This window comes from Myotis brandtii, unplaced genomic scaffold (assembly GCF_000412655.1).
Source record: "Myotis brandtii unplaced genomic scaffold, ASM41265v1 scaffold879, whole genome shotgun sequence".
In the NCBI taxonomy this organism is placed as follows: Eukaryota; Metazoa; Chordata; class Mammalia; order Chiroptera; family Vespertilionidae; genus Myotis; species Myotis brandtii.
The window spans coordinates 153,245-180,174 of record NW_005371595.1 but is presented as its reverse complement, the minus strand read 5'-3'; the positions used below and the strand labels follow the sequence as shown (position 1 = coordinate 180,174).

Below are 26,930 nucleotides of genomic sequence, written 5' to 3'. Positions count from 1 at the left end.
AAGGCTGGCGCTGCGGGCCTGGCCGGGCAGGACCGGCCTCGGATTGGTAATGACTGGTGTTTGAGCGGTACCCTAGCACACTCCGAAAAATAAACATGTTTGGGTTTTTTTTTGTTTTTTGTTTTGTTTTGTTTGTTTTTTTTCTTTTAGAAAATAGTTAAGCAAACCCAAAAAGGCCATGTGTCTGCAATGGCCAGTTTCAAGTTTAAAATCGTAACACAAATACTTAGGCTTTGCCACCCTTCGTGTAGCGCTTCGTGGAAACGCCATGGGTTATCCCAGCTAGCCCAATTTTTCTAAAGATGATAGGTCACCGGAACATTTAGCCGAGATGTTGATTTTTTTTTTTTTAGTTTTGCTTTACCTTTAGATGCATACTCTCAGTTCCATTTCAAGGTTTGTGTTATTTACCGATTTTAAACAGGGTGAAGAGCATATTGAACTTTTGATTAGGTTTCTGACTTAGAGTCTAAGCGGTGAAATGGCATTTGGGTCGACAATGGACCAAGTATGCCCCGGGGGTCCCGTAGGATTACGCAGTCATGGAGCCAGAGATTCCTGCCGCCCGGTGCCGCGTGGCTGCTCTGCTCTAACATCTTAGCACGAGGGATTATCCCCGTGTGGGTGGTGATGCCAAGTCTGGCACCTGTAATGACGGCCGCAGTGCCCCTGTGAGGTTGGCACAGTGAGGAAACCTAACCGAGCCAGGAGGCATTCCCTTTGCGAAGCAGCGCATGCCTGTGCGTTGACATCTCAATGGTTAGGAAAAAGGAAGAGCTTTCCTTCTCTAAAACTACTAGAATCCAGTGAATGTGATTGCAAACCCCATTGCATCTGATTCTTCTTATATGTGGTATATTTAAAAATCTAGAATCTGGCAGTTCTTCGGGAATAGAAGTAATCAAAAGTATACATTTGTACATACAAATCGCTGAAGTTCTACCTATGGACTAATGTGGTCTGCTTTCGGCAGCATTCCAAACACTTCAAAACACACACACACACACAACCCAGAAGCAGACATCACAAACATCACAGAAATTTGAAAATTTAAAATATCTGAATATCTGGCAGTTTTGAGAGGGATAAAAATGATATTTTGATAACTTTGGTACTGTAATGATAAAAGTAGATTGCCAGAAAGCATTAAACACAGTAATTTTTAGAAAGTAAACACTTAAAAGTTATCTGTATGTAAGCTTGCACTTGACATTTTTCATGATTTATTTTTACATTATCTTATTAAAATAAGAAAATTCTAGGAATGGGTTGAGAAGTTTCCCACTCAATATCTGTAGACGAGCCAAAGATGAGGTTTTGCCTAGGAGCCTAAAATCATTTTTGTGTGTGTGTGGAAGAAGAAAATTTGTTCTGTTTGTTCACAATATGTAGAATTATGTATTCTATGTATTGAAGAAACCATGTCACCAAATTCAGGTGTCAAAATAATTTTGCTAGTAAGGAACTTTAAAAATAATGAAAATTTGAAACACTGAACCAGAAGTTAAAAATAATTTTAAAGAATTCTCCGTAAGATATATTAACAGCTTAGTAGGAACCAAAGATTAAGTAGTAAGCTTATTTTCTATTAGGACTAAGAAAATGTTTTCTAGTAGTTTCTGAAACAAGGTTAGCTTATTAAGGGGCAGCATTAATCTGAGGCAAAAAGATGTGTTTTCCACACTTTTTTGTTTTTTGTCAACCTACATGAGAAAACAAAACAACTACATTAAAAAAACAAAGTGAACTAGGAGTCAGGAGAAATGGTTCTAGCTCCAGCTTTGGTACCATTTAGCTTTGTGAACTTGAGCAAGCCTCCTTTCTTAATTGATAAGAGGGTTCTGCAAGAATGGTTCAAGTTCTCCAAGATCTGGTTCTCAGTCATCCATGGAGAGCTTTTTCAAAGGTGTTGATTTCATTGCCATGTCTAAACCTCAGCCTGTGTTTAAGGTTTTTAAAAGCTCAAGTTATGCTAATACCTGGTAATTTGAGAACTACTCTACTAGATCAGTGTTTTCCAAACTTAGCTAATCATCCAGTCGCTTTGAGGAATAAAAATTTTTGTCCTGCTCAGAGCAATTGAATTAGAATTTCTGGGGAGAAATGTGGTAGTCTGTATTTTTAATAGGCTCCCCCTAAGTGATTCTTAAGAAATTTGGGGGAAAATGGATATTACAGTTATTTTGTACTGTAATAAAAGTTTCTGTTAATTAGGTGGTGAAGATACATGAATTCTGGTATTTGTAGCTATGCATTGTCTCAAGGATATTCTATTTCTGACATAGTGTAGGAAAAACTTAAATCTATGATTTTTATTCACAACTACTTTGATTATAAAGTTAAAATATTACGATTATACTATATATGCAAATGAGATTCTAAATGGAAATTCACATAATGCACATTTTTTTCTCTTTAAATGTTTTTTTGCACATGTTTTATATGGTGAATATTTTGCACAAGATTTGTTTGCCAAATGAGTTAACTTAAAAAAAAATACCCATTTGGTATACTTTCCTCTCAATATAAGATGGGACGAAAGTAGGTTTAGTGTTCATATGGAAAATTTTATAACTAATAAATAATAATATAAGAATAAACCCTTGCATACTCACCACTGTAAACCTACTTTTGCCCCACTCTGTATTTTCATGCCTGGGGTGAAAACACTGTATTTTTATAAAGTGTTAACAATATAAAAATACTTATAAATAAACATGCGGACATATAGAATATTAATTAGTAAGTAGAGGGCTTCTACCTATGTCTTTAGAAATAAATGATAGAGGTTGGGAGAAGTCAAAGGGAGATGAAATTCTTCTTTATTTTTTTATTTATTTCTTCCTTTCAACCAATTCTCTTATGCACAACTCCAGCCACCTAGCTTTATATTGTAGCTGAATATTGACTCAATTAAGACAATCCATAAACAACTCCAAAAGGTTAAATACTGAGTCCTTACTTTGGACATATCTGCAGTAGAGTAGGAAAGGTAAATATACATCCAAGTAACTTGTATAATTTCCTGAAATATGCTAAAGGTCAAAAGTTTTACAGGGCCGTCACTGGGGAAAAAGTTTAACATGAGCAGTTTATATAGAGCTTATGATTCTGTCTTTCATTGATAAGGAGGTATGGTTAATCCTTTGTTTTGGGAAGAAGTTATTTGTTCGTTATGAACAACTTTCCTACCTTTTTTCCTCTTCTCCCGCCTCTTCCTCATGTAAAACAAAAACAACAGAACTCCACCTAGTCCCTCACCCCCACAGAATGATGGGAACCTTGCTGAGAGACTTGGAGAATCTGGAGAAGTGAGGTTGGAGAAGAGGATTACACATTCCATTTGTAATAAGGCTTTCGTTTGATTCTCACGTTAATCCCAGTAGGTAGTATAGCATTACAGCATGTCATATTTGTTTGATATCTCACAGGTAGAGCCTAGGTAACCCAGGTATGCAAACTCCTACCTGAAGTATTAATGCATTACACGCTAATCTTCACTTCTTGAATTGTTTGGGATTGTAGTGTGCTAGTATTGTGTGTGTGTGCCCACTACTATTTTAAGAGAGCCCTTTCATTCTTAATAAAACCTGGGCTCTGATCTTAGTTTTTTTCCTCTAGGTTAATGCTTTTTTCTTTTCCATGATTTTTCTTATTTCTAAAATCATCTAGTTTTAATAAGTCACTAATTTTAATTAAATTACAGATGCAACTTCGTACATCAGAGTTCACTCAATGCTCCATACAATATCTGGTTTATAAATTAGTATAAATTAGTACTGAAGTAAACGTCTTCCCTCCTTAGGCCATTAGTCAATTAATTGTATTCTTAAGTGTACAATTCATTGCTATTAAGTGCATTCATATTATTGTGCATCCCATCCCCAGAACTCTTCATCTTGCAAAAGTGAAACTATCATTAATTTATTTTTTATTCCTGAATCTGCTAATTCAGCTATTATTCAGACTATAAGAGTGAGTTTTTCTTTAGCCAAAAAAACAGACATCGTGTACAGGTTTGATGTAGGAAAGCACTTTGACTGTTAGGAAGACATTTTTCTTTTCCTAGCCCCTTATAAACAAGTTATTGCATTCATTAAATTTTTTTATTTTTATTTATTTTACTTTGAAATATATTTATATTGATTACGAGAGGAAGGGAAGGGAGAAAGAGATAGAAACATCAATAATGAGAGAGAATCATTGATCAGCTGCCTCCTGCATGTCCCCTACGAGGGATCCAGCCTGCAGCCCAGGCATTTGCCCTGACCAGGAATTGAACCGTGACTGGGAATATAACCATGACCTCCTGGCTCATAGGTTGAAGCTTAACCACTGAGCCACGGCGGCTGGCCTAAATTTTTATTTACCAGAAATTTCTGTGCCAAGTATAGTGATAAGCACTGGGGAAACAATCTGAATACAACATCACTGAACTTGCTCTCCAGGATCTTACAATCCAGTAGGTGAGAAACAGATTGGTAAATACATAGTGATAGCACCGTGTATAATGGAGGTATGAACTGAATGCAGTGGTGGCACAGATGGGAGCGTCTGGGAGGCATCACCGAATAGCCAGGTCTGGAGGGTGAGTAAGTTTTGGCCAAGCAGAGGCAGAAGTATATGAAAAGCATGAAGAAATGAAATGGTAGATTCAGGGATGGAAAGAGTGTTAGTATGTGGAGCATGTACAACATATTTTGGGCAATGAGGAAAAGGCTTAAATGAATAAAGATCTTGTCAAAAGTTTTTTCAGCAGAAGAGTGATCAGATACATTTTTGGGTATAATATCTTGGGAGCTAGGAGACAGTAGACGACTGAAAGAGATCAGAAGACAAGTTAGGGAGCTTTCCATCACTTTCATTAAATGTTAAGCACCTAATATTTAGTATGTATTGTTCTATGCTGAGGGAAGATAGCAGTGAAGAAAAGAATCCTTTACCTAATGGATCTTACATTTTCTTTGGAGACAAGAAACATGAAAAACAAATGTGTTAGGTGATAAAGTAGGTAAAGGAAAGTAAAAGTATACTAAATTAGGACATTTAAAAACTTGAATGAAAGAGTGTTGCAGGATTTGCAAACAGGTGGGTTTCAGGCCTAAAATCTGCCCACAATGTAGTTTTCCTGACATGAATGCTTCAAAATATTTGTGTTTGAATGCCATCAGGCTTGACTTGTGTTCTCCAACCTCCACAGTACTATCACTCACACTTTCTCTGCAAACTCAGCACCTGAGCAAGGTCGGCTTCACTCATTAGGTGACCTTACTGACCACTTGTTACACAGTGAAGTTTTCACCTGGACAGACTGGCAATCTAGCTATCAGAAAACCTCACAGAGATGGTGACTTTGAATTCATCAGGTCAAGCCTCCACTCTAAGGCTTCCAGCATATTCTTTTGTTCATAGGTGTCCCCTGGATTTGTACAACATAGTGGTCCTGTGTTAGTTTTTCAGATTCAGAAGTTGATCAGTCTCATAGCTTATCAGACTTTGGGATGTTAATTCATCCTCAAAAATAATAACAATGACTAACATTTATTTGGTGCTAAAGTGTATGACAGGTTCTAGGTCAGCTGTGGGCTAACTACGGCCCGCGGGCCGGATCCGGCCCATTTGAAATGAATAAAACTAAAAAAAAAAAAGACCGTACCCTTTTATGTAATGATGTTTACTTTGAATTTATATTAGTTCACACAAACACTCCATCCATGCTTTTGTTCCGGCCCTCCGGTCCAGTTTAAGAACCCATTGTGGCCCTCGAGTCAAAAAGTTTGCCCACCCCTGTTCTAGGTGCTTGACATGAATTATTTAATCTTCACAACAACCCAAGGAAGTAGTCTCCATCTTTGCAAATGAAGAAACAGAGACTAAGAGGTTGCTAAATTTTCCAGGGTCACAGAGTAAATCAGTGGGAACTCAAATAATCTAACTCCAGAGCTCTAACTTGTATAAGGGAGTATATTCTCTTCATGTAGAATGATACTTGAAAAACTAAATTATTAAAAGTTGCCTAATAAACAAGAGCATGGGATTAGAACAAGGCAGTTGGTTATAAATGACTGATTTTAAATGGCATTAGGCTCAGATCAAGTGATATTTCCATCTCATATCTGCCAAGTAGATTCTTGCTCCCATCTGCCTTATAGGATATCTTCACGCCTAGGCAGTGCTTCCCTGGGCACTGGCCACATTTGTCTTCCCATGTTTCCTTTTCATCACTTTCATTACTAACCAGTCCTCGTTTCTGACAAATTTCTTTTCATTGCATGTTAATACCTTAAATTTTAGTTAGTCATCTTTTTACTTGGTCTTGTGTGTCTGACTTCCTAATCTCCATTCTGGTTCATCTTGTTTTGGTTTATGGTTGAACTTTCTGAGGGCATTTTAAAAAATACTTTTATTGATTTTTAGAGAAAGAGGAAGGAAGGGGGAGAGAGAAACATTGATGTGAGAGCATTGATCGGCTGCCTCCTGCACACCCTCTACTGGGGATGGAGCCCACAACCCAGGCATGTGCTCTGACTGGGAATTGAATCAGCAGTCTTGAGCTGCACACTGGCCAGAGCCTGAGGGCATTCTTATTTCCAATCTTTTTTGCAGTGTTTGTGTCCTGGAAGATATACTTGACTGCTGATGTCCAGACAGTAGTCATATTGGATGACATTAGCAAAAGCAATTTCAATAGATTATTATTACTCCTGCACAGAGCAACCTTTCTGTTATAAAATTACATATGTTACTTTTCTTTGTTTATAATGTAAATTCATGGCTTAACACTTTAAATGAACTGTTTTAATACTTAAACTTTCACAAGTCATAGCCACATTCTTGAGTGGCAAATAAATGACCAAAACAAATTCCATGGAGCTTTTAAAAGGAGTCCTAAGTTAATTATCATTTAAACTATACATAAAACCATTATGAAAATCAATAATCTATTATAAAAGTGATAGAAAAATTTAAAACCGAGGTTTAGAACTCATCATACTCAGTATTTTACATATATTGTTGTTTATAGCTCACATACTTTAATTCATTTGGTCCATATGACAAAATAAATATTAATGTCTTCATTTTATAGTTTAGGAAACAGATTCAGAGGGTAAATAACTTGTCCAAGGTGACTAAACAGCTGAGTGAGAAATACAGTCTGTGTCTGTGGCATTCGGTTTCAGTCCTCTCTGTTGCTTCCATTGCCTCCTAATGATAGTAAATCTGCTATCAGATGCTGGGTTGGGTTTTGGACACTTAAGTGGTTTGGGGGTTTTTTGTTGTTGTTTTTTGAGGTACTATTTGATCACAGATAATTTCATCCTAGTCACTAAAATTCATCTTATATGACAGCATTTTTCTGAATCTAAAGCATTAAAAATTGAATTTATAAAGAATATGGATTTTTCATATAATTCAAGAGAATATAGAATAAATTTAACTTAAGTCTGCAAATTTTTAGCTATGAAAAACACAAGTTTCAGTCTGTTAAGGGAATTCATTGAAAATGCATAGAGATCAGAAGAACTGACAATAAAATATTGTTAGATCACTGGTACATGTGTGGGGTTGAGTTCTTTATAACTTCTGTACTAGCCCATAAAGAAGGTTGTGGGTTGATTTCTACCCTTGGAGAACATAGGAGTCTGTTTAAAAATTATAGTTTGGGTAAGCAAATAAAAATGAAAATGAATAAGTAAGAAATACCTACATCTTTTGACTGTATAAATATATTGCACCAAATATACATTTTTAAATGCCTAATGTCCAAGTGTGAAAGCCAGTATTTGACCAAATTTCTGGAATATGTTAATAAACCTTAAATATTCTTTAAATTATAATTTATTATTATAAAAGTTGTGGTCTAATTTTAAAAATAGGGCATGACAGTAGAGTAATAATAATTTTCAACACTGCCTATTGTTAGGTTGCTTCTGTGATTGCTCTAAGTGCACACAATAGGTCCTGAATAGATTCTTATCATTGATGTTTCTATTTCTCTCTCCCTCACCCTCTCTGAGAGCAATAAAAATATATTAAAAAAAAAAACTATGGCAAGTGAGTTCACAGTTTTGAGTCATGTAATTGTCTTTGCTTATGGCATAAAGGCTGTTTGAGGAATGGAATGCTTTTCCTTCATAATGTCAAATATACAAGTTTAAGGCTATATTTTAAAATTCTTAATTTTTCTTCTGGCATTGAGTGGGGGTTGGGAATTAACATTTTATCAGCAGCCAATTTTATTGTAAATATTTTCAAAGGAACTCTTTGTAAATAAAATACTTGGTGTGCTTTCCTATCTTACTAAATAGTTACTGATTTATCATTTTCTAAGTTACTTTGGGTCATCATGAATATCTGTTGTCACCATAGCCACTCTGAACACTAGGTGCTACATTCCATCTTGTATTTTGTTACATTAAGGAGACTGGAAATATGGGAGCTTTGACACACGCTGTAGGAAAAGCAGAAATGCCCTCATGAACAGGCTTCAAACTTGGTGCACTCCAGCTTCCTTTCTGCTTTTCCTTGTTTTGGTAATTTATTCTCTGGGCAATTTCTCCTTGGAATCCATGCCTCTTGGATTTATAACCTTCCCCAGTTTCAGTGAAAATAACTGTAGTCTAGCATGCCCATTTTATTCAAATGCTTCTATTTCAAGTAAATCACAAGAGGAAAGGAAATTTTAGTTGAGGACTGTCTGCTAGGTATAGTGATAAGTGGTTTATCCTAACTATCTTTATCCTTAACTCTGCAATGGTAAATTGGTTAATCCCATTTTATAGATGAGGAACCTGAGTATTTGAGTGTGAGATAATTTGTTCAAGTTCAAGGTAGTATAAGACTTGGGAAACAAGACTTGAACCCAGATCTTTCCAGCTCTAGAGCTTCTGTTCTACCCTGCTATGAATGTCTTAAGTATTCAGTTTTAACATGCCATGAATTTAAAACATTAATTAGTCCTTTTAAGAAATCTATTGTTGGTTATTGTTCTTGTTTAACATTCCTACTTTAATTTCCAGTTACAGGTGACTTCACTTTGCCAGAACCCTGAGCCCTCATTAAAGGATTTGTTTTGGGGTGGTTTTTGGTGGTGGTGGTGGTGGTGATGATTGTGTGTGTGTGTTATTTTTTTGGTTTGAGTCTTTAACTGCGGGTGAAAATTGCTATTCTGGCAGTCTCATTAGTATTCTACTCTTATCTGGATATTGGTGCTTAGCCTGGTTTTGTTTTAATTAAATAGCAAATCTTAGTAAAAACAGCATTTTTATTTCTTCCAGCATTCCCCTCTTTTCTTTCCCTCTTCTGATTTGGATGTGGAGGCTTTCACCTAATAGGCTGTTACCTACCCTGCACCACTCTCTATCAACTTGTCTGAGATCTGAAATGAAGTAGGGAGACCCATTTTTCATCTCTGCATCATTTAAGTATTTTCACCTCTTTTTAAAAAATCTGTATAATAAAAATTTTGACAGTCTAACAGGCCTAGTCTGGTAGCTACTATTTCCTGACAGTCATTAAAATAACTCCTGTGAAATTGAAGTAATTCACATTTACTTTTGCATGTTAGAAATGCAGCTTTCAGATTTTTTTTGCAGCCTTCAGATTTTAACAGTTCTTTGTATCATCTCTTAAAATACCACCTAAATGTTGCATCAATGAAATTTCCTTTTCCCGATATTTTATTATGAAAAATTTTAACATAAAAATGTGGAAAAAATTTTACAGTAAACAGCCCCATATTCTGCCTACCAGTTGGTGAGGTTCTTAAATCTTTATATCAGCTGAGAAGTGTTTGGGCTATTTGCAAGTTCTTCCTAAGAACAAACACGTGTGTAGCTGTTATAGCAACATGGTTAAGATGATGGGTCTGGAAATTGAGTGCCTGGGTTTGGTTTCTAGCTTTGCCATCTGCTAGCAATTAGTTCAGCTCTTTGTCTCCTTTCTGCGCCTCATTAATTGAGATAATAGTATTTCATAGATTTCACATGACGATGAAATAAACTGACCCAACATACCTGGCACCATAGTAAGTGCTCAATAATTGTTAATTACCACACTAGTTTGGTTTTTTTACTGCAAATTTTGAATCAAGATGTAACTTTAGAATTATTTTATTATGAACACATTAGCTGGAATCAAAGATAGTGAATAGACTAAAAATTATTGAGCATTGTTTTTAAATTATTTGTTAAAGTCATGGATCAATAATCCTCCAACAACCCAAGTTTTTTAAAGGTTCTGTTCCAGGCAGTATTTGGCCTTTGTGGGGAAAACAGCAAAGTTAACTTGTCCTCTTTTAAAGACAGCTATAATGGCATCGTTTACATTTCTTTTGTCCATGTCTATGTTAGAGTGACCGCAGGACTATTGAGACCAACTGATAGTGAGTGGTGGATGGTTGTGCCTCTAAAAAATATCCTGAAGCTTTATTTACATCCACTATTTTTTTATCTTTATTTTGTTGATTTCTGCCCTTATATTTATTATTTTTATTCTTGTTCTTTTGGTTTTGCCCATTTTCAAGGTCTTCATTTGGATGTATGTATAGCTCATTTGTTCTTAATCATTTTTATTTTCTGAAAATGTGTTTAAATAAAAGCATAAATCTTCCTCTGAGGACTCCTTTTCTTTGTTCAGAGGTCTTTTATGACTTCATGGTGTACTCTGTACCAAATTTATACTTGGAAGTTAGTTCATTAGGGGGTTACATTGCTTGAATTTAGATGTCTCATTAGTACATTACTGATATATTCATTACCTCCAGCAGGTGATATATATATATATACATACACACACACACACACACACACACACACACACACTTTGACATTTCTGAGGCTGAAATGATTGGGATTGTGTACTGCTAAGATATAGAAAATAAACTCACTGTTCATTCATAGCCTATTTTTAAGGAAAATCTTGACCCTGTTAAAAGGAATGGCCTCAGTAGAAATAATGAAGTAACATTTTAAAAGTATAAATTATGGGAATGTTTGAAATATTAATGGAGGATTGTCTGAATGATAATAGCCTATTGATTTCTCAGTATTAGTTGTTTTCAGCTAATTTTTTTCTGCCTCAACACTGTTGGGGAAAAAGCGTTCTCATTAGTGACAGTGGGTGTGGCTCACATCAGAATCTCCATGTACATTCCATTGTGGGCTCTCACTGGATTGCTGTAGTGTGTCCAAACTGCTTCCCTCCACCTGTTTGTTTTCTCTAGGTCTGTTTTTCACTTTCAGTCACAATGGAAGCCTAATTACATCACCTTCTTTCCTGAAAACGCTTCAGTGCTTCCTTCTTTTTCTCAGGATGCTCAAAGCTCTGTGTGATCCAGTGCCACCTGTCACTCCAGCATACTTTTGAACCAGCCTCCCCCCTTTTCTTTATGAGCCAGTGATACTGGCCTTGTCTCAGTTCCTCTCTCAGTTCTACATAGAAATTTTGCTCATCCTATTTCCTGTTTGCCTGAGGCCCACCCTTATCTCTCAGGCTAACTCTTCATCTCAGTTCATTCATGACTTCCTCAGGGAGAGCCTTCCAGACTTTCCCCTACTGTGTGTGCTCATATCACTATTTACCTTTTTCATATACTTGTATGGTTGTTACTTTATTTTTGTGATTCTTTGATGTCTGTTTGTCACCTCCACCACTAGATTGAAAACTTTATGAGAGAAAACCATGTCTCTTTCTTGTTTGCCATTGTATCCCCACTGAGAAGGTGATGAATAAATATTTTCTAAATGAATTCATGGCTTTTTTTTTTTTTGCTGACAGAAAATTCTTATATACATAGTTTTTGAGAATCACTTCTCTAGATGTGGATTTCATCCCTGGATTAAATCAGAACATGGGGCACTGTGTACTTCAGTGATGGCGAACCTTTTGAGCTCCGCATGTCAGCATTTTGAAAAACCCTAACTTAACTCTGGTGTCGTGTCACATATAGAAATTTTTTGATATTTGCAACCATAGTAAAACAAAGACTTACATTTTTGATATTTATTTTATGTATTTAAATGCCATTTAACAAAGAAAAATCAACCAAAAAAATGAGTTTGCGTGTCACCTCTGACACGCGTGTCATAGGTTCGCCATCACTGGTGTATTTGAACAATATTTGTTTCTTTAATTAATTGCTTTTTCTCGATTGAACTGTGGCAGCATGTTCTTCACATTGGAGTATGCTATAAGTCATAAGCTGTTGAATTGATTATATGGACACTATCGATAGTATCCACTGTGCCAGATAATAGTGTCTTCATGAGGACTCAGGACAAATATCTCTCTGATCTCACTCCCACAAAAATATGTGATTCTCTTGAATAAGCGGTCTGGTTTTTTTTTTTTTTTTTTGTCCTGGAAGCACTTTTGTCTTACACCTAATCCTTGTTTCTTGAAATGCAAAGCCAAGTTTGCACCTCACATCTAAGAATTAGTCCAAGGTTTCTGGCATGCCCCTCTGAAAACTAATCTTAATCTTACCATCATCTTAATCTTTAGAATTTTAACTGTGATATTTACATATTTCATAGCTTGTTCAATAAAAGGCTCTATAATTAGCTTTCAAGAAAGAATGAAACTCCACCAGAACTTGCTTTTTTTTTTCTTTTTTATCTGTTTGCTGAGTAAGAAATGAGTTCAGTGTGTTTCTATGTGCTGAAAGGGGAGAGAATAACAGAATGAAGTGTATTACATATTGGGAGGAATTCTAGAAGTTATTACTGGTTCATTTAGGAACTAGAAATTCTTCCCTTTTTTTCTGCTTATGTCACAAAAGCACAGGCATTGCTTTATAGAGATAGTTGAGGTATATGAGAGTTGTCTGTTAGGCTCAGGGATCTATAGTTAACACTTTTGTGTGCACATGCTGGGGAACTAGGCAGAGTTTTATTTTAACTGCCCTCTCCCCCACCCCTTAGTCCTACCCACACAGAGCAGCAGTTATAGGTTCACTGCTGTGTGGGTTATGAGCTCTGTGGAAGTTCTGATCAGAGACCTTGCTTGGTATTTAGCTTGACTAAATATCAGAATCCCTTTATTTTCCTTGTGTTGCAAGATAAAATTTTGTGCCATTTGATGAAATGGCAGTTGTGCAGTAGTGTATCTGACTCTGGAGACCAGGCATTGGAGAAGTAAGAGCAGCCACAACTATTATGAGGAGAAGCTGGAAGGCATTTTAGAGTGATAACTGAAGAATCCCTCACTTTGACCAGATCTTAAGACTCCTTCAGAGTCCACTTTTGATGGCCCTGTTCTCTTTTCATTTAGTTTGAGTATAGATTGGTCAGCTTTCCCTGTGGCATTCATTACTCTGTGGGCAGCAGGATCTAGGGCTATGCTGTTACCTACAACTACTTGGAGCAATGACTTTAGTTGTACTGCTAGGCTTTACAGTATTATTTACCTTTACAGTCAGTGTTAGTAACATTTTTTTTGGACTACGTAAACCAGTAACATAGTCATTTATTATCATTAGCCATTTATTATCTCTATTTGTACAGAATTATATGTTCCATGCTTTTATTTTTATTTTATTTTTTAATTTTTTATTGTTGAAAGTATTACATCTGTCCCCTTTCCCCCTATTGACTTGTCCCAGCCTGTCCCCACCCCCCAACCCAGACCTTCAATGTTAGTAACACATTTTTATAAATTTCCAAGTTATATGACTCCCATAGTTGAAAATAGAGCCCTCATGATTCTAGCATAAAGGGAATAACAGTTTTTTCTCCAGAGAAATCACTATCTTTTTAGATACTCCCAGAGAAGCATGGCTTCCTGAAGGACATGGGAAAGAAATATCTATAAATGTCTAATTATTACATGTTACATATAAGTGTTATTTGTATATGCAAGTTAGATTTTGATGATGCAAGTATGAGTAAGCATGTCAATTCAGGAAATGAAGACTAGAAGAGCCACATTCAGTTGTAAAAACAAAAAGGAATTACTTGTACCAAGTCCCATTCCTGAAAGAATTTGTATTTGGGTTGAGGCTTTGACAAATTCTAAGATTGGCTCAAGGAGTAAAACAAGCCAAGTAAAAATTGCCAATGCTGTAGATTGTAAAAAAGGGATAAGCGGAGTTTCAGCCAACCAGATACATTCCAGGTGTCAAAATGTGTTGGATAAATGATAAAGGCAAAAATGCTTTGGAGGCTGTAGATATCCAGATTTTACCACTGGTGGTTTGTAAAGGGAAACGTTTTCTGAAACATACAATAAGCCATCTAGGACATAAATGTTCAAGGGCCAGTTGAGGACAAACATAAAATCACAAAGACATATCAGGTAGCTCTTTCATGGCCCCAGTATGACCAGCCATTACTTGCCTTAAGGGGAAGTACCTAGTTTGGAAGAAAGTTGGGTCAGAGCTTAATCAAGAGGGTCCCATGTAAGCTATACAGATTGAGGGAGAAGATCGGGGAAGGTGCAGGCAAAGCCTAGGAAACTCAAGCGAGTTTTCTGTGAAGCCTGCTGACAGGTTCAGCCAGTTCATTACTTACATAGGCATTCTCAATCAGCATCTTTAGCTCCGCATGTCCCTCAACTAGCAGGAGAACACTGACCCCTAAGAGGCCAGGTGGTCATAGGTAATACGAGGAACAGTTTCCATACTGTAGCTAAGCAGTTTTTTAGCCTGAGGGGTGGCTTAAGGAGCTGGCAAGGTGGGTGAGAACCTGCCTCACAGCAGCCTCCATGAAGCAGAGAGGAGGGTATGAGTCTTGTAGAGGCACCTCCAGGACCTCCTATCTTCCATACCTGGAAGATCACAGGTGCTCCGCCAAGGCTCAGGTCACCTGTGGTTGGGCCTGTCTGTATAGCAATGTGGAGACATGAAGACTGTGGGGTGCCGGTCAAGAGCAGTTCGCCTACCTATCATGTGAGAAGGGAGAGAGGACGTTGGGTCAGGGCATAGTTTCAAGCACTTAGGAAATTTGTGTTCTATTGGTCTTAGGATAAGCAGTCTATTCTAATGTCTGCTCCCGGACTGTGAAGAAGTCCTGGATATCCTCTCTCAGTCGCTCGGGACATTCTGGAAGATGTCCTTCTTAGGATCATACAGCTTATCCCAAGAAGCTCATATTCATGAGTAGTGTCATCCGTCAGGAGTACTGGTATCGCCTTTCAGTGAGAATTTTGTATTTCTTCCAAATACTCAGCTTCTGACCTGTAGTTTGTAACAGGAGCCTTTAGGCAGCATGAAGAAGCAGAAACTGCCTGTGGAGGTAACACCGAATGGTTCTAGTTCATTTATTTTACTAGCCAACAAAACCAGAATGGAAAAAGGTAGATTCCTCTATTGAGGCACATCGGTTTATGAGGATTTAGTGAATAATGACCTCAAAATAGGAACATATCAGGGGCAGTAAGGACATTGACCAATTCCAGTCTTTAATTTACTAGTATACCACAGTGTGTTATGATTTTTTCCAGTTGTCTCCAATCTACATATTTAAATCGAGATAAAACCTTTTTTACTTTATTACAATTTTTTTAAATGACAGCTTTATTGAGACAAAATTCACCCATTTAAAGTATGCAGTTCACTGGTTTTTAGGATATTCACAGAGTTGTATAGCCATTACCACTGTCTTAATTTTAGAACATTTTTATCACTCAAAAAACGAACGCAATCACTCTGAATTCTTCCCTCTAATCTACCTGGCAGCTCCTAATCTACTTTCTGTCTATGGATTTGTCTAAAAGATAAATTCTTTTAAAAATAGTTTTGTGCCCAGCTGGCGTGACTCAGTGGTTGAGCATCGACCTATGAGCCAGGAGATCATGGTTCGATTCCTGGTCAGGACTCATGCCCAGTTGTGGGCTCGATCCCCAGAGGGGAGTGTGCAGGAGGCAGCTGATGGATGATGTTTCTCTCTCATTGATGTTTCTATCTCTCTATCCCTCTCCCTCTCTCTCTCTAAAAAATCAAAAACGGTTTTTTATATTTTTAAAATATATTTTTATTGATTTCAGAGAGGAAGGGAGAGAGAGAAAGAGAGAGAGAGAGAAACATGAATGATTAGAGAGAATCATTGATCGGCTGCCTCTTTCATGCCCCCCACTGGGGATCGAGCCTGCACCCGGGCATGTGTCCTGACTGTGAATTTAACTGTGACCTCCTGGTTCATAGGTCGATGCTCAACCACTGAGCTATGCTAGCCAGACCAAAAACATTTTCTTAAAAAGTAATTTTGTTTAATAACTGGACAGTTATTTGCATGTCTGTAAATGGAATATGACTCTTAAAAGGACATAATCACTATTTTACATTCATAAAAGTCATCCATATATAATTGACCTAGGAACTCCTCTTTTTGATTTATTAAAGTTTAAAAATTATCTTGGGTTTAGTAAACAAAACAGCTTTCGTGATAGTGTTGAGATAACTCAAACTTTAGAGAATGCTAGCACCCTTGGTTATTTTGTCTTCTATTAATTTTTTGCAGGGCTAGATTAATGTCTGGTACATCAGTAGGTGTCAATTAAGGAAGCTTTATTTTACTCTGGTGACAGAGCTAGAATTAGAATCCAGCTTCCCTCCCATTAAGTCTCCTCTTTCCATTATGCCACACATGTTTTCCAGATGTGCCCAAAGCTGTTTTTTTTTAAACATTTGGAAGCATTCCATAGAAGTGTGGATCATTGTTCTTTATTTCCTTGTTCTATCCTATTTTTTGTTACTAAGCATAAAATCACAAGTTTAAACGTGTTATTGTTTGAATGCTGAAATGATAAATAGGCTAATGGAGAAGAAAGAAAAAAAGTTTCCATGTTTTGCCCTGGCAGGTTGCTCAGTGGTTAGAGTGTTGGCCCACTGACTTAAGGGGCATGGGTTTGATTCTGGTCAAGAGCACATACCTCAGTTACAGGCTCAATCCGAGGCGTCAGTTGGGGTGGGTGTGGGAGGCAACCAATTGACATTTCTCTCTGTATGTCTCTCCCCCTCCCTTCCACTGTCTCTAAAAATCAATGGAAAAAAATATCCTCAGGTGAGAATTAACAACAATGAAAATTTCGGTGTTTTATGTCTAATAAGTATAAATGTCCCGTATTTCACAGTAAAAGAATTTATGTAAAGCAGGAGGACTTACTAGTAAATTCTGTGCAGCATTTTCAGCTTGAATACTTCATGTATTTAAATAGCTCTAGTCAAAATGCTGAATATGAATCAATGGTTTTATGAATATGAATCAAGTAGGAGGAGACAATGACCACCTATAAGACTTTTTGTAGTTTGTATTTTAAATGTTATGGTGTAAATACAGATGGCAAAGCTCAGGATTCTTTTAATTTTTATTTATTGATTTGAGAGAAAGGGAGAGAGAGAGAAACATGGGTTTGTTGTTCCACCCATCTGTGCATCCATTGGTTGCTTCTTATATGTGCTCTGACTGGGGATCAAACCCACAACTTTGGCATATCATTACACTGCTCTAACCAACTGAACTATCTAGGATAAGCACACGGTTCTTAAATGTACAACTTGAAGTTTTACACATGTATATGTGTATATAATATCATCACACAGATAGTATAAATAATATCTCAACACCCAGAAGGCTCCTTAGTACCTGGTATTTGTCAGTTACAGCCTTCCTCGAGGTTATCACTATTCTGACCTATAAGCATGGATTCATGATGCATGTTAATAGCATCAAATGAGTCTCTTGTGTCTGGCTTCTCATAATTACAAGATTCATTCATATTGTGTATAGACGTAGTTAATTTTTTTCTTAATAGTATTATATAAGTATGGCACAATTTATGTATATATTCACATGTTCATGGATATTTAGGTTGTTTATAATTTTTTTTCATTATTATGCCCGAAGCTGCTAAGAACATCCTAATACTTGTCTTTTTGTGAATATATGCACTCATTTTTTCTGGGGCCATATGGTTTTAGTGTATTATAAACGTTCAGAATTTTTAAATTAAAACAGCCAAAATGTCAGGTCTTCTTCACAAGAAATTTTGAAGTTCACCTGACTGGATATATACCTCTTTGCTTCTATAATAGAAACTGGGGGCTAATAACATTGATTTCACAGTCATTTTGGGGTAATATCATGGGCCTATTCTACAATGGCAAGGGTTAGGGATGTTATATATTTGGTTATTCTGTAAATAGCATGCACCATGCTAGAAATTAGAGCTACAGCTTTGGAAGACATTCATATACCCTGCTTCTACCAACCAGTGAACAACTCATTCAAACATAATGTGTAGCGTGCAGTGATTCAGAAATGAAAGTTATTGGGGGAATACTTAGGATGGAGCATCTCACTTAAACCTGTGTAGTCAGTGGAGACATCTTGGAGGAAGTGATATCTAAACTGGGTCCTAAAGATTGAATTGGAATTGGCCAGGTGAAGGAGTGAGGGGGTGGGTGTTGAGAGGAACAGGGCAATCAGATTCTCTAAAGCAGTGGTTCTCAACCTTCCTAATGCCGCGACCCTTTAATACAGTTCCTCATGTTGTGGTGACCCCCAATTTCATTGTTACAAATGGAACATAATTAAAGCATAGTGATTAATCACAAAAACACTATGTAATTATATATGTGTTTCCCGATGGTCTTAGGTGACCCCTGTGAAAGGGTCATTCGACCCCCAAAGGGGTCGCGACCCACAGGTTGAGAACCGCTGCTCTAAAGCAATGTTTCAGGCTTGGAAGAAATTGAAAGTAGCCAAGTAAGCAGAGACTCAGTGATAAAGAGCCTTTGGGCAATATCGAGTTTTGACATCCTCAGATCATTGATAACACTTTTTTTTATCATGGGAAACGTCAATCCTAACGTGATAATAGTAGAATGAACCCTCATATACAAATACCACTGTCCAGCAACTCCAGCTAATGGCCAATCTTGTTGAGAATACCTCTTCTATCCCCAGTGGATTGTTTTTGAAGCATTATGAGCCATCACATCATCATTGAGGATTTTTAGCAATACTGTGACATGATCAGTTTTGTATTTTAGAAATCACACATTTCTAGGAATTTTAAAGTATCTTTTAAATGCATACACCATGGTTTGGGTGCTTCTCGTTTGCTTTCAGTAACACAAAGACATCTGTCTCTATGCACTAGCATCTACTATTGGTAGTAGTTGCATTTTTTTTCAAACTATGGAAGCAGGATTAAATGTTAAAATTATGTATTTTTCTTCCCATGTCGGTTAATTTGCACTTAAAAATACTATTAATGAATATTTTGGCTTCTATAACTAGGAGAATGTCATAATCGATATAAAAGTTTGTTTCTAGGATTCAACCTCCATAATAGCAAAGATAACTAGTATTTGGAAAGTAGAATTAGATTTATAGTATTACTCTGAATATTTTCTATAAATTCAAGTTGAGGAATTTACTATTCTTCTTTTATGGTGAAGGTTTTGTTACTTATATACCTGTTGCAATTTGCTTGTTGATTCTGATGGCAAGAATTAATATAGATTAATTCTCACTTTTATTTTAAAACTATTTTTAGCTGTCTAAGGTCCCTAAGTTAAAAACCCCTTCCTGGAGTTATTTTAGGTATTTTTGTGGATTTGGTAACTATTGTAATACTTTGGGATGGTACTGCATTTATTTTGTGAGAATAATCTTAATCTAAATCAGAGGTTGGCAAACTGGCTGCTGAGACTGGTTCTTACATTTTTGAAGAGTTATTAAAATACAAGGAAAAATTTGCAACAGAAACCATATGTTGCCTGCAATTTTAAAATATTTACTATCTGATCATTTACAGAAAAAGTTTGCCAACCCTGATCTAAGTTAATATAACTTAAATTCTGTTCACCTGCTTGTTTTCTTTGGGAAATGTTCCTGTAAGATTTGTTTTAGAATGGACATTTGAAAATTTTCATTGTCTTCTACAGAGAAGATGGTGAATTAGAAGACGGTGAAATTGATGATGCAGGATTTGAAGAAACACAAGAACAGGAAGAGGATGAGAAGCAGAAAAATGAGAAAGCCTACAGAAAATCAAGAAAAAAACACAAGAAAGAAAGAGAAAAGAAAAAATCCAAAAGGAGAAAACGTGAGAAACATAAGGTTAGTTAGAATCTACTTTTTATTTTCAGTAAATTTTTATGAAATATAAAATACTGAAAATTAGAAAGTATAAATCATTGCTTATTTTCTTATAAAACATGGATTATATCTTTTATTTATGTGATTAATATATTTTTAACATGAATATTATATGAATTAAAGATTTAAAAAATAAGGTAGCTTTTAATGCAAATTAAAATAAATCTTTTTAGTTGATGAAAGTTTGTAGAATGCTGAAGCTTAGGGAATGAAAGTTTCATTCTCTGCAGATACAGATTAGCAGCATTGGCATTGTCCATCCATTTATTGATTTATTTACAGGCATCACGTGCTTGCTGTGGAAGTCTCCGTGTTGTGTGCTGGGGTTTATAGTAACAAGTGAAGAGGCCTCTGTTCTTATAGAGATTACCTTGAAAAGGGAAGGAGAGGCAGTAAACCCATGATAAACAGATGCTATCAAGAAAACAGTAGAGTGCTGAATAGATAATGTGAGTTGGGGTGGAGTAGAAAGGAAAACTATGCTGACAGAGAACCAAGGTAGTTTTTGAAACTCTGAATTTTCCCCATAAAAACAAAGCAATTAGGATATTGTCAAAACCAAAAAGTTACAATATCTACAAAAAATGAAGTAACAAGCTATCCCCACAAATGTCAAAAATACAAATGGATAAGACTAAACCACAGATAGCAATTGTGTAATGAAGCAGAGGGAAGGTAAAAGGAACTTCCAGAAAACAGACTGGCAACAGGTGTTTTTCTCAAATGGCAGAGTCCGAGTGAACCTGGTTGAGGGCACCAATTCTATTCCCAGTCAGGGCCGATAGAGTTTATCATCAATGTTTCTATCTCTCTCTCCCTCTCCCTTCCTCTCTCTTAAGTCAGTAAGAACATTTTTTTTAATTTAAGTCTTTTTTCCCAAGGTAAAAGTTCTTTACTCCAAGAAGACACTCAGAAATATAAAAGGAAAAAGAAACCACCTAAAATTAAACTAATGAGTGTAACCACTGTTAACATTTTTATATATTTCCTTCAAATCTTTTTTCTTCTGTGATTTTTCCCCTTAATATTGGAGACATACTATTTAATTGATTTTATATTTGGCATATTTACTAATATTACAGATCAAAATTTTTATGTTACTCTAAAATCTTCCAAAATACCATTTTATTTTTTTTATTTTTTTATTGCTTAAAGTATTACAAAGGGTATTACATATGTGTCCTTTTTTTCCCCGCCCTTGACAATCCCCTGGCATCCCCTACCCCCCAGTGTCTTATGTCCATTGGTTATGCTTATATGCATGCATACAAGTCCTTCGGTTGATCTCTTACCCCCCTCCCTCCTGCCCCCCAACCCTCCCCGGCCTTTCCGCTGCAGTTTGACAATCTGTTTGAGGCAGCTCTGCCTCTGTATCTATTATTGTTCAAAAGTTTATAATGGTCTCTATTATCCATGAATGAGTGAGATCATGTGGTATTTTTCCTTCATTGACTGGCTTATTTCACTTAGCATAATGCTCTCCAGCTCCATCCATGCCGTTGCAAATGGTAAGAGTTCCTTCTTTTTTACAGCAGCATAGTATTCCATCGTGTAGATGTACCACAGTTTTCTAATCCATTCATCTACTGATGGGCACTTAGGCTGTTTCCAAATCTTAGCTATGGTGAATTGTGCTGCTATGAACATAGGGGTGCATAGATCCTTTCTGATTGGTGTTTCTGGTTTCTTGGGATATATTCCTAGAAGTGGGATCACAGGGTCAAATGGGAGTTCCATGTTTTGTTTTTTGAGGAAACTCCATACTGTCTTCCATAGTGGCTGCACCAGTCTGCATTCCCACCAGCAGTGCACAAGTGTTCCTTTTTCTCCACATCCTCTCCAGCACTTGTCGTTTGTTGATTTGTTGATGATAGCCAGTCTGACAGGTGTGAGATGGTACCTCATTGTTGTTTTGATTTGCATCTCTCGGATGATTAGTGACTTTGAGCATGTTTTCATATGTCTCTTGGCTTTCTGAATGTCCTCTTTTGAAAGGTGTCTATTTAGATCCTTTGCCCATTTTTTGATTGGATTGTTTATCTTCCTTTTGTTAAGTTGTATGAGTTCCCTATAAATTTTGGAGATTAGGCCCTTATCAGATATAATGTTGGCAAATATGTTCTCCCATGTAGTGGGCTTTCTTGTTGTTTTGTTGATGGTTTCTTTTGCTGTGCAGAAACTTTTTATTTTGATGTAGTCCCATTTGTTTATTTTCTCTTTAGTTTCCAATGCCCTAGGATCTGTATCGGTGAAGAAATTGCTTCGGCATAGGTCTGAGATTTTGTTGCCTTTGGATTCTTCTAGTATTTTTATGGTTTCCGGTCGTATATTTAAGTCCTTTATCCATTTTGAGTTTATTTTTGTGTATGGTGTAAGTTGGTGGTCTAGTTTCATTTTCTTGCATGTATCTGTCCAATTTTCCCAGCACCATTTATTGAAGAGACTGTCTTGACTCCATTGTATGTTCTTGCCTCCTTTGTCAAATATTAATTGAGCGTATTGGTTGGGGCTGATTTCTGGGCTCTCTATTCTATTCCATTGATCTATATGTCTGTTCTTGTGCCAGTACCAGGCAGTTTTGAGAACAGTGGCTTTGTAATACAGCTTGATATCTGGTATTGAGATCCCACCTACTTTCTTCTTTCTCAGGATCGCTGCAGCTATTCGGGGTCGTTTTTTGTTCCAGATGAATTTTTGGAGAGTTCGTTCTAGGTCTGTGAAATATGCCGTTGGTATTTTAATGGGAAGTGCGTTGAATTTATAGATTGCTTTGGGCAGTATGGACATTTTAATGATGTTGATTCTACCAATCCAAGAACATGGTATGTTCTTCCATCTCTTTATGTCTTCCTCTATCTCTTTTTTCAACGTCCTGTAGTTTTCTGAGTAGAGGTCTTTTACCTCTTTAGTTAAGTTTATTCCTAGGTAGCTTAATTTTTTTGGTGAGATGGTAAATGGGATTGCTTTTTTAGTCTCTCTTTCTGCAAGTTCACTATTGGTGTATAGAAATGCCATAGATTTCTTGGCGTTAATTCTGTATCCTGCTACATTGCCGAATTCTTTTATTAAGTCTAATAGTTTTTTGATGGAGTCTTTAGGGTTTTTTAAGTATAATATCATGTCATCTGCAAATAAGGACAGTTTTACTTCCTCTTTTCCAATTTGGATGCCTTTTATTTCTTCTTCTTGTCTAATTGCAATGGCTAATACTTCCAGTACTATGTCGAACAGGAGTGGTGAGAGTGGGCATCCCTGTCTTGTTCCTGTTTTTAGGGGAAATGGTGTTAGTTTTTGTCCATTGAGTATGATGTTGGCTGTGGGTTTGTCATATATGGCTTTTATTATGTTGAGGTATGATCCTTCTATTCCCACCTTGCTGAGAGTTTTTATCAAAAATGGGTGTTGAATTTTGTCAAATGCTTTTTCTGCATCAATTGATATGACTATGTGGTTTTTTTCCTTCAATTTGTTTATGTGATGTATCACGTTGATTGATTTGCGGATATTGTACCATCCTTGCATCCCTGGGATAAATCCTACTTGGTCATGGTGTATGATCTTTCTGATGTACTGCTGGATCCGATTTGCTAAGATTTTGTTGAGGATTTTGGCATCTATGTTCATGAGGGATATTGGCCTGTAATTCTCTTTCATTGTGTTGTCTTTACCTGGTTTTGGTATTAGGGTGATGCTGGCTTCATAGAATGAGCTTGGAAGTGTTCCTTCCTCTTGGATTTTTTGTAGTAGTCTGAGGAGGATAGGTTTTAGTTCTTCCTTGAATGTTTGGTAAAACTCCCCTGTGAAGCCGTCTGGTCCTGGGCTTTTGTTTGCTGGAAGCTTTCTGATGACTGCTTCAATTTCTTCCATAGTTATTGGCCTGTTGAGATTTTTAGATTCTTCCTGATTAAGTTTTGGAATGTTGTATTTTTCTAGAAATATGTCCATTTCCTCCAGGTTGTCTAGTTTGTTGGAGTAGAGTTGTTCATAGTATTTTTTAACAATCATTTGTATTTCTGTGGGGTCTGTTGTTATTTCGCCTCTATCATTTCTGATTTGGTTTATTTGGGTCCTCTCTCTTTGCTTTTTGGTGAGCCTGGCTAGAGGTTTGTCGATCTTGTTTATCCTTTCAAAGAACCAGCTCTTGGTTTCATTGATTTTCTGTATTGTTTTTTTGGTCTCTATGTCATTTATTTCTGCTCTAATCTTTATTATCTCCTTCCTTCTGCTCACTCTGGGCTTTTCTTGTTGCTCTCTTTCTAATTCTTTGAGCTGTAGATTTAGATGATTTACTACCATTTTTTCTTGTTTGTTGAGGTAGGCCTGTAGAGCTATAAACTTCCCTCTCAGGACTGCTTTCATTGTGTCCCAAAGGTTTTGGATTGTTGTGTTTTCATTGTCATTAGTTTCCAGGATGTTTTTAATTTCTTCTTTGATCTCATTGGTAACCCAATCAATATTTAATAACATGCTATTCAGCTTCCAAGTGTTTGAGTATTTTGGGTTGTTTTTATTGTAGTTTATTTCTAATATTATGCCCTTGTGGTCTGAGAAGATGCTTGGTATGATTTCAATCTTCTTGAATTTGGGGAGACTTTGTTTGTGACCCAATATGTGGTCTATTTTTGAAGATGTCCCATGAGCACTTGAGAAGAACGTATATTTTGTTGCTTTGGGGTGAAGTGTTCTGAAGATGTCAATTAAGTCCATCTGATCTAGTGAGTCATTTAGGATTGCTGTTTCTTTGCTGATTTTTTGTCTAGCAGATTTATCCAGTGATGTCAGTGGTGTATTAAAGTCCCCTACTATGATTGTATTGTTGTCGATCTCTCCCCTGATGTCTTCCAGGAGTTTTCTTATGTATGTGGGTGCTCCTGCATTGGGTGCATATATGTTTATCAGGGTTATATCCTCTTGTTGTATTGATCCCTTTAGTATTATGAAGTGGCCTTCCTTATCTCTTGTTATGGCCTTCACTTTGAGGTCTATTTTGTCGGATATAAGTATTGCTACCCCAGCTTTTTTTTCATTTCCATTTGCCTGAAAGATATTTTTCCATCCCTTCACTTTCAGTCTGTGTGAGTCCCTTTTAATGAGGTGGGTCTCTTGTAGACAGCAAATGTATGGGTCATGTTTTTTTATCCATTCAGCCACTCGATGTCTTTTGATTGGACCATTTAGTCCATTTACGTTTAAAGTTATTATTGAAAGGTACTTGTTTGTAGCCATTTCTTTTTTTGTGTGGCTGTTTTCTTTCTGGGCTTTTTATTTCTTCTTTTTACACCAGTCCCTTTAGCATTTCTTGCATTGCTGGCTTGGTGGTGATGAACTCCCTTAGCCTTTTTTTGTCTGTGAAGCTTCTTATTTCCCCTTCAATTTTGAATGATAGCCTTGCTGGATAGAGTATTCTTGGATTCAGTCCTTTGCTTTGCATCACTTTGTAAATTTCTGTCCATTCTTTCCTGGCCTGATGTGTTTCTGTTGAGAAATCGTTTGATAATCTGATGGGGGATCCTTTGTAGGTAACTCTCTGTTTCTCTCTTGCAGCCTTTAAGATTCTCTCTTTGTCTTGTACATTTGCCATCGTTATTATGACGTGTCTTGGTGTGGGTCTTTTGGGGTTCATCTTGCCTGGGACTCTCTGTACTTGTGTAACTTTTTTCTTCCCCATATCTGGGAAGTTTTCTGTCATTATTTCTTCAAATAGATTTTCTAATCCTTGCTGCTCTTCTTGTCCCTCTTGCAGCCCTATTATGCGTATGTTACTTCGTTTCATGTTGTCCCGAAGCTCCCTTAGGCTCTCCTCCTGTTTTTTAATTTTTTTCTCCAGTTGCTGTTCAGATTGAGCTTGTTTCTCTGCCTTATCTTCTAACTCACTAATTCGGTCCTCTGCTTCTTCTAGTCTGCTGTTGAAACTTTCCATGGTGTTTTTGATTGTAGCTATATCACTTTTCATTTCTTCCTGATTCTTGCATAGGTTGTTGATTTTCTCATCCATCCGGTGAATGAATTGTACAACCATTATTCTGAATTCTTTTTCTGTCATGTTGCACGCTTCAACTTCATTAATTTCCTTTCTTGGTGATTCCTCATTGTCTTTCCTCTGGGTGTTGTGTCGTTTCTTCATTCTGCTTATCTCCCGATGGATCAAAGGTCGGGTTGCGTGGGCCTGGGCCGTGTGCAGTGGGAGCCTCCCACCACCTTAGTGTCACTGAAGAGCTCTGACACTAAGATGTGTGGTTGTTGTTGGTTGGTGGGAACCAGGCTCGCTCTGAGTCAGTGTTGCCAGCGCTCAATGTGGCCTCGTATGTGCCCTTAGAATTAGGGACCCTGCCTGCACCGTGCTGAAATAGAGACCCCCCTGGAGCGTGTTGAAAACCAGAGCCCCCTAGCATGCGCCAGGAGTCAGAGTTCCCCAAGAGTCCAGTATCAGAGTCTCTGTTGCTTTGCGCGACTTCGCCTTGAGAATCAGGGTCCCTGTGTGCCCTTGCACCAGGAATTGGATTCACTGGCTCTTAGTATGAATGCACAGGGAATCAGGATCTCAGGCGCAGGTGATAAGAAACACAGTCAAGTCACTGGTGCTTGGTGCTGCCTCCTGCCCCGAGAAAAGGGATCCTTGGGCCTGTGCTAGGCAGACAAATTCCCGTTCGCGCGATTGCTCCCGGCCCAGGGCTCCCCGAAGCCGGCAGTGCGCCAGTGCGCGTAGGATTAGTTCCTGGTGCTGCGGGCGAGTTTTCTCCCAGCCCAGGGCTCTGAGGCCCCAAGTGCGCGCAGGATCAGTTCCAAGGTGCTCGCGCACTTCCAGGCCAAAGTTCCTGCAGCACT

The 26,930-nt window shown here is 37.2% G+C and overlaps 1 protein-coding gene across 1 annotated transcript in view; it reads left to right on the top strand.

Annotated features, from left to right (window-relative positions):
• The first annotated feature begins 344 nt into the window (after positions 1-344).
• The window catches only part of ZC3H6 (zinc finger CCCH-type containing 6), a 59,668-nt gene continuing 33,082 nt past the window's right edge, over positions 345-26,930 (top strand). The window contains exons 1-2 of the mRNA XM_014532317.1: positions 345-396; positions 19,892-20,066. Coding sequence (XP_014387803.1) covers positions 371-396; positions 19,892-20,066 — 201 coding nt within the window. The 5' untranslated portion in view covers positions 345-370. The remainder of the gene's footprint in view (positions 397-19,891; positions 20,067-26,930) is intronic.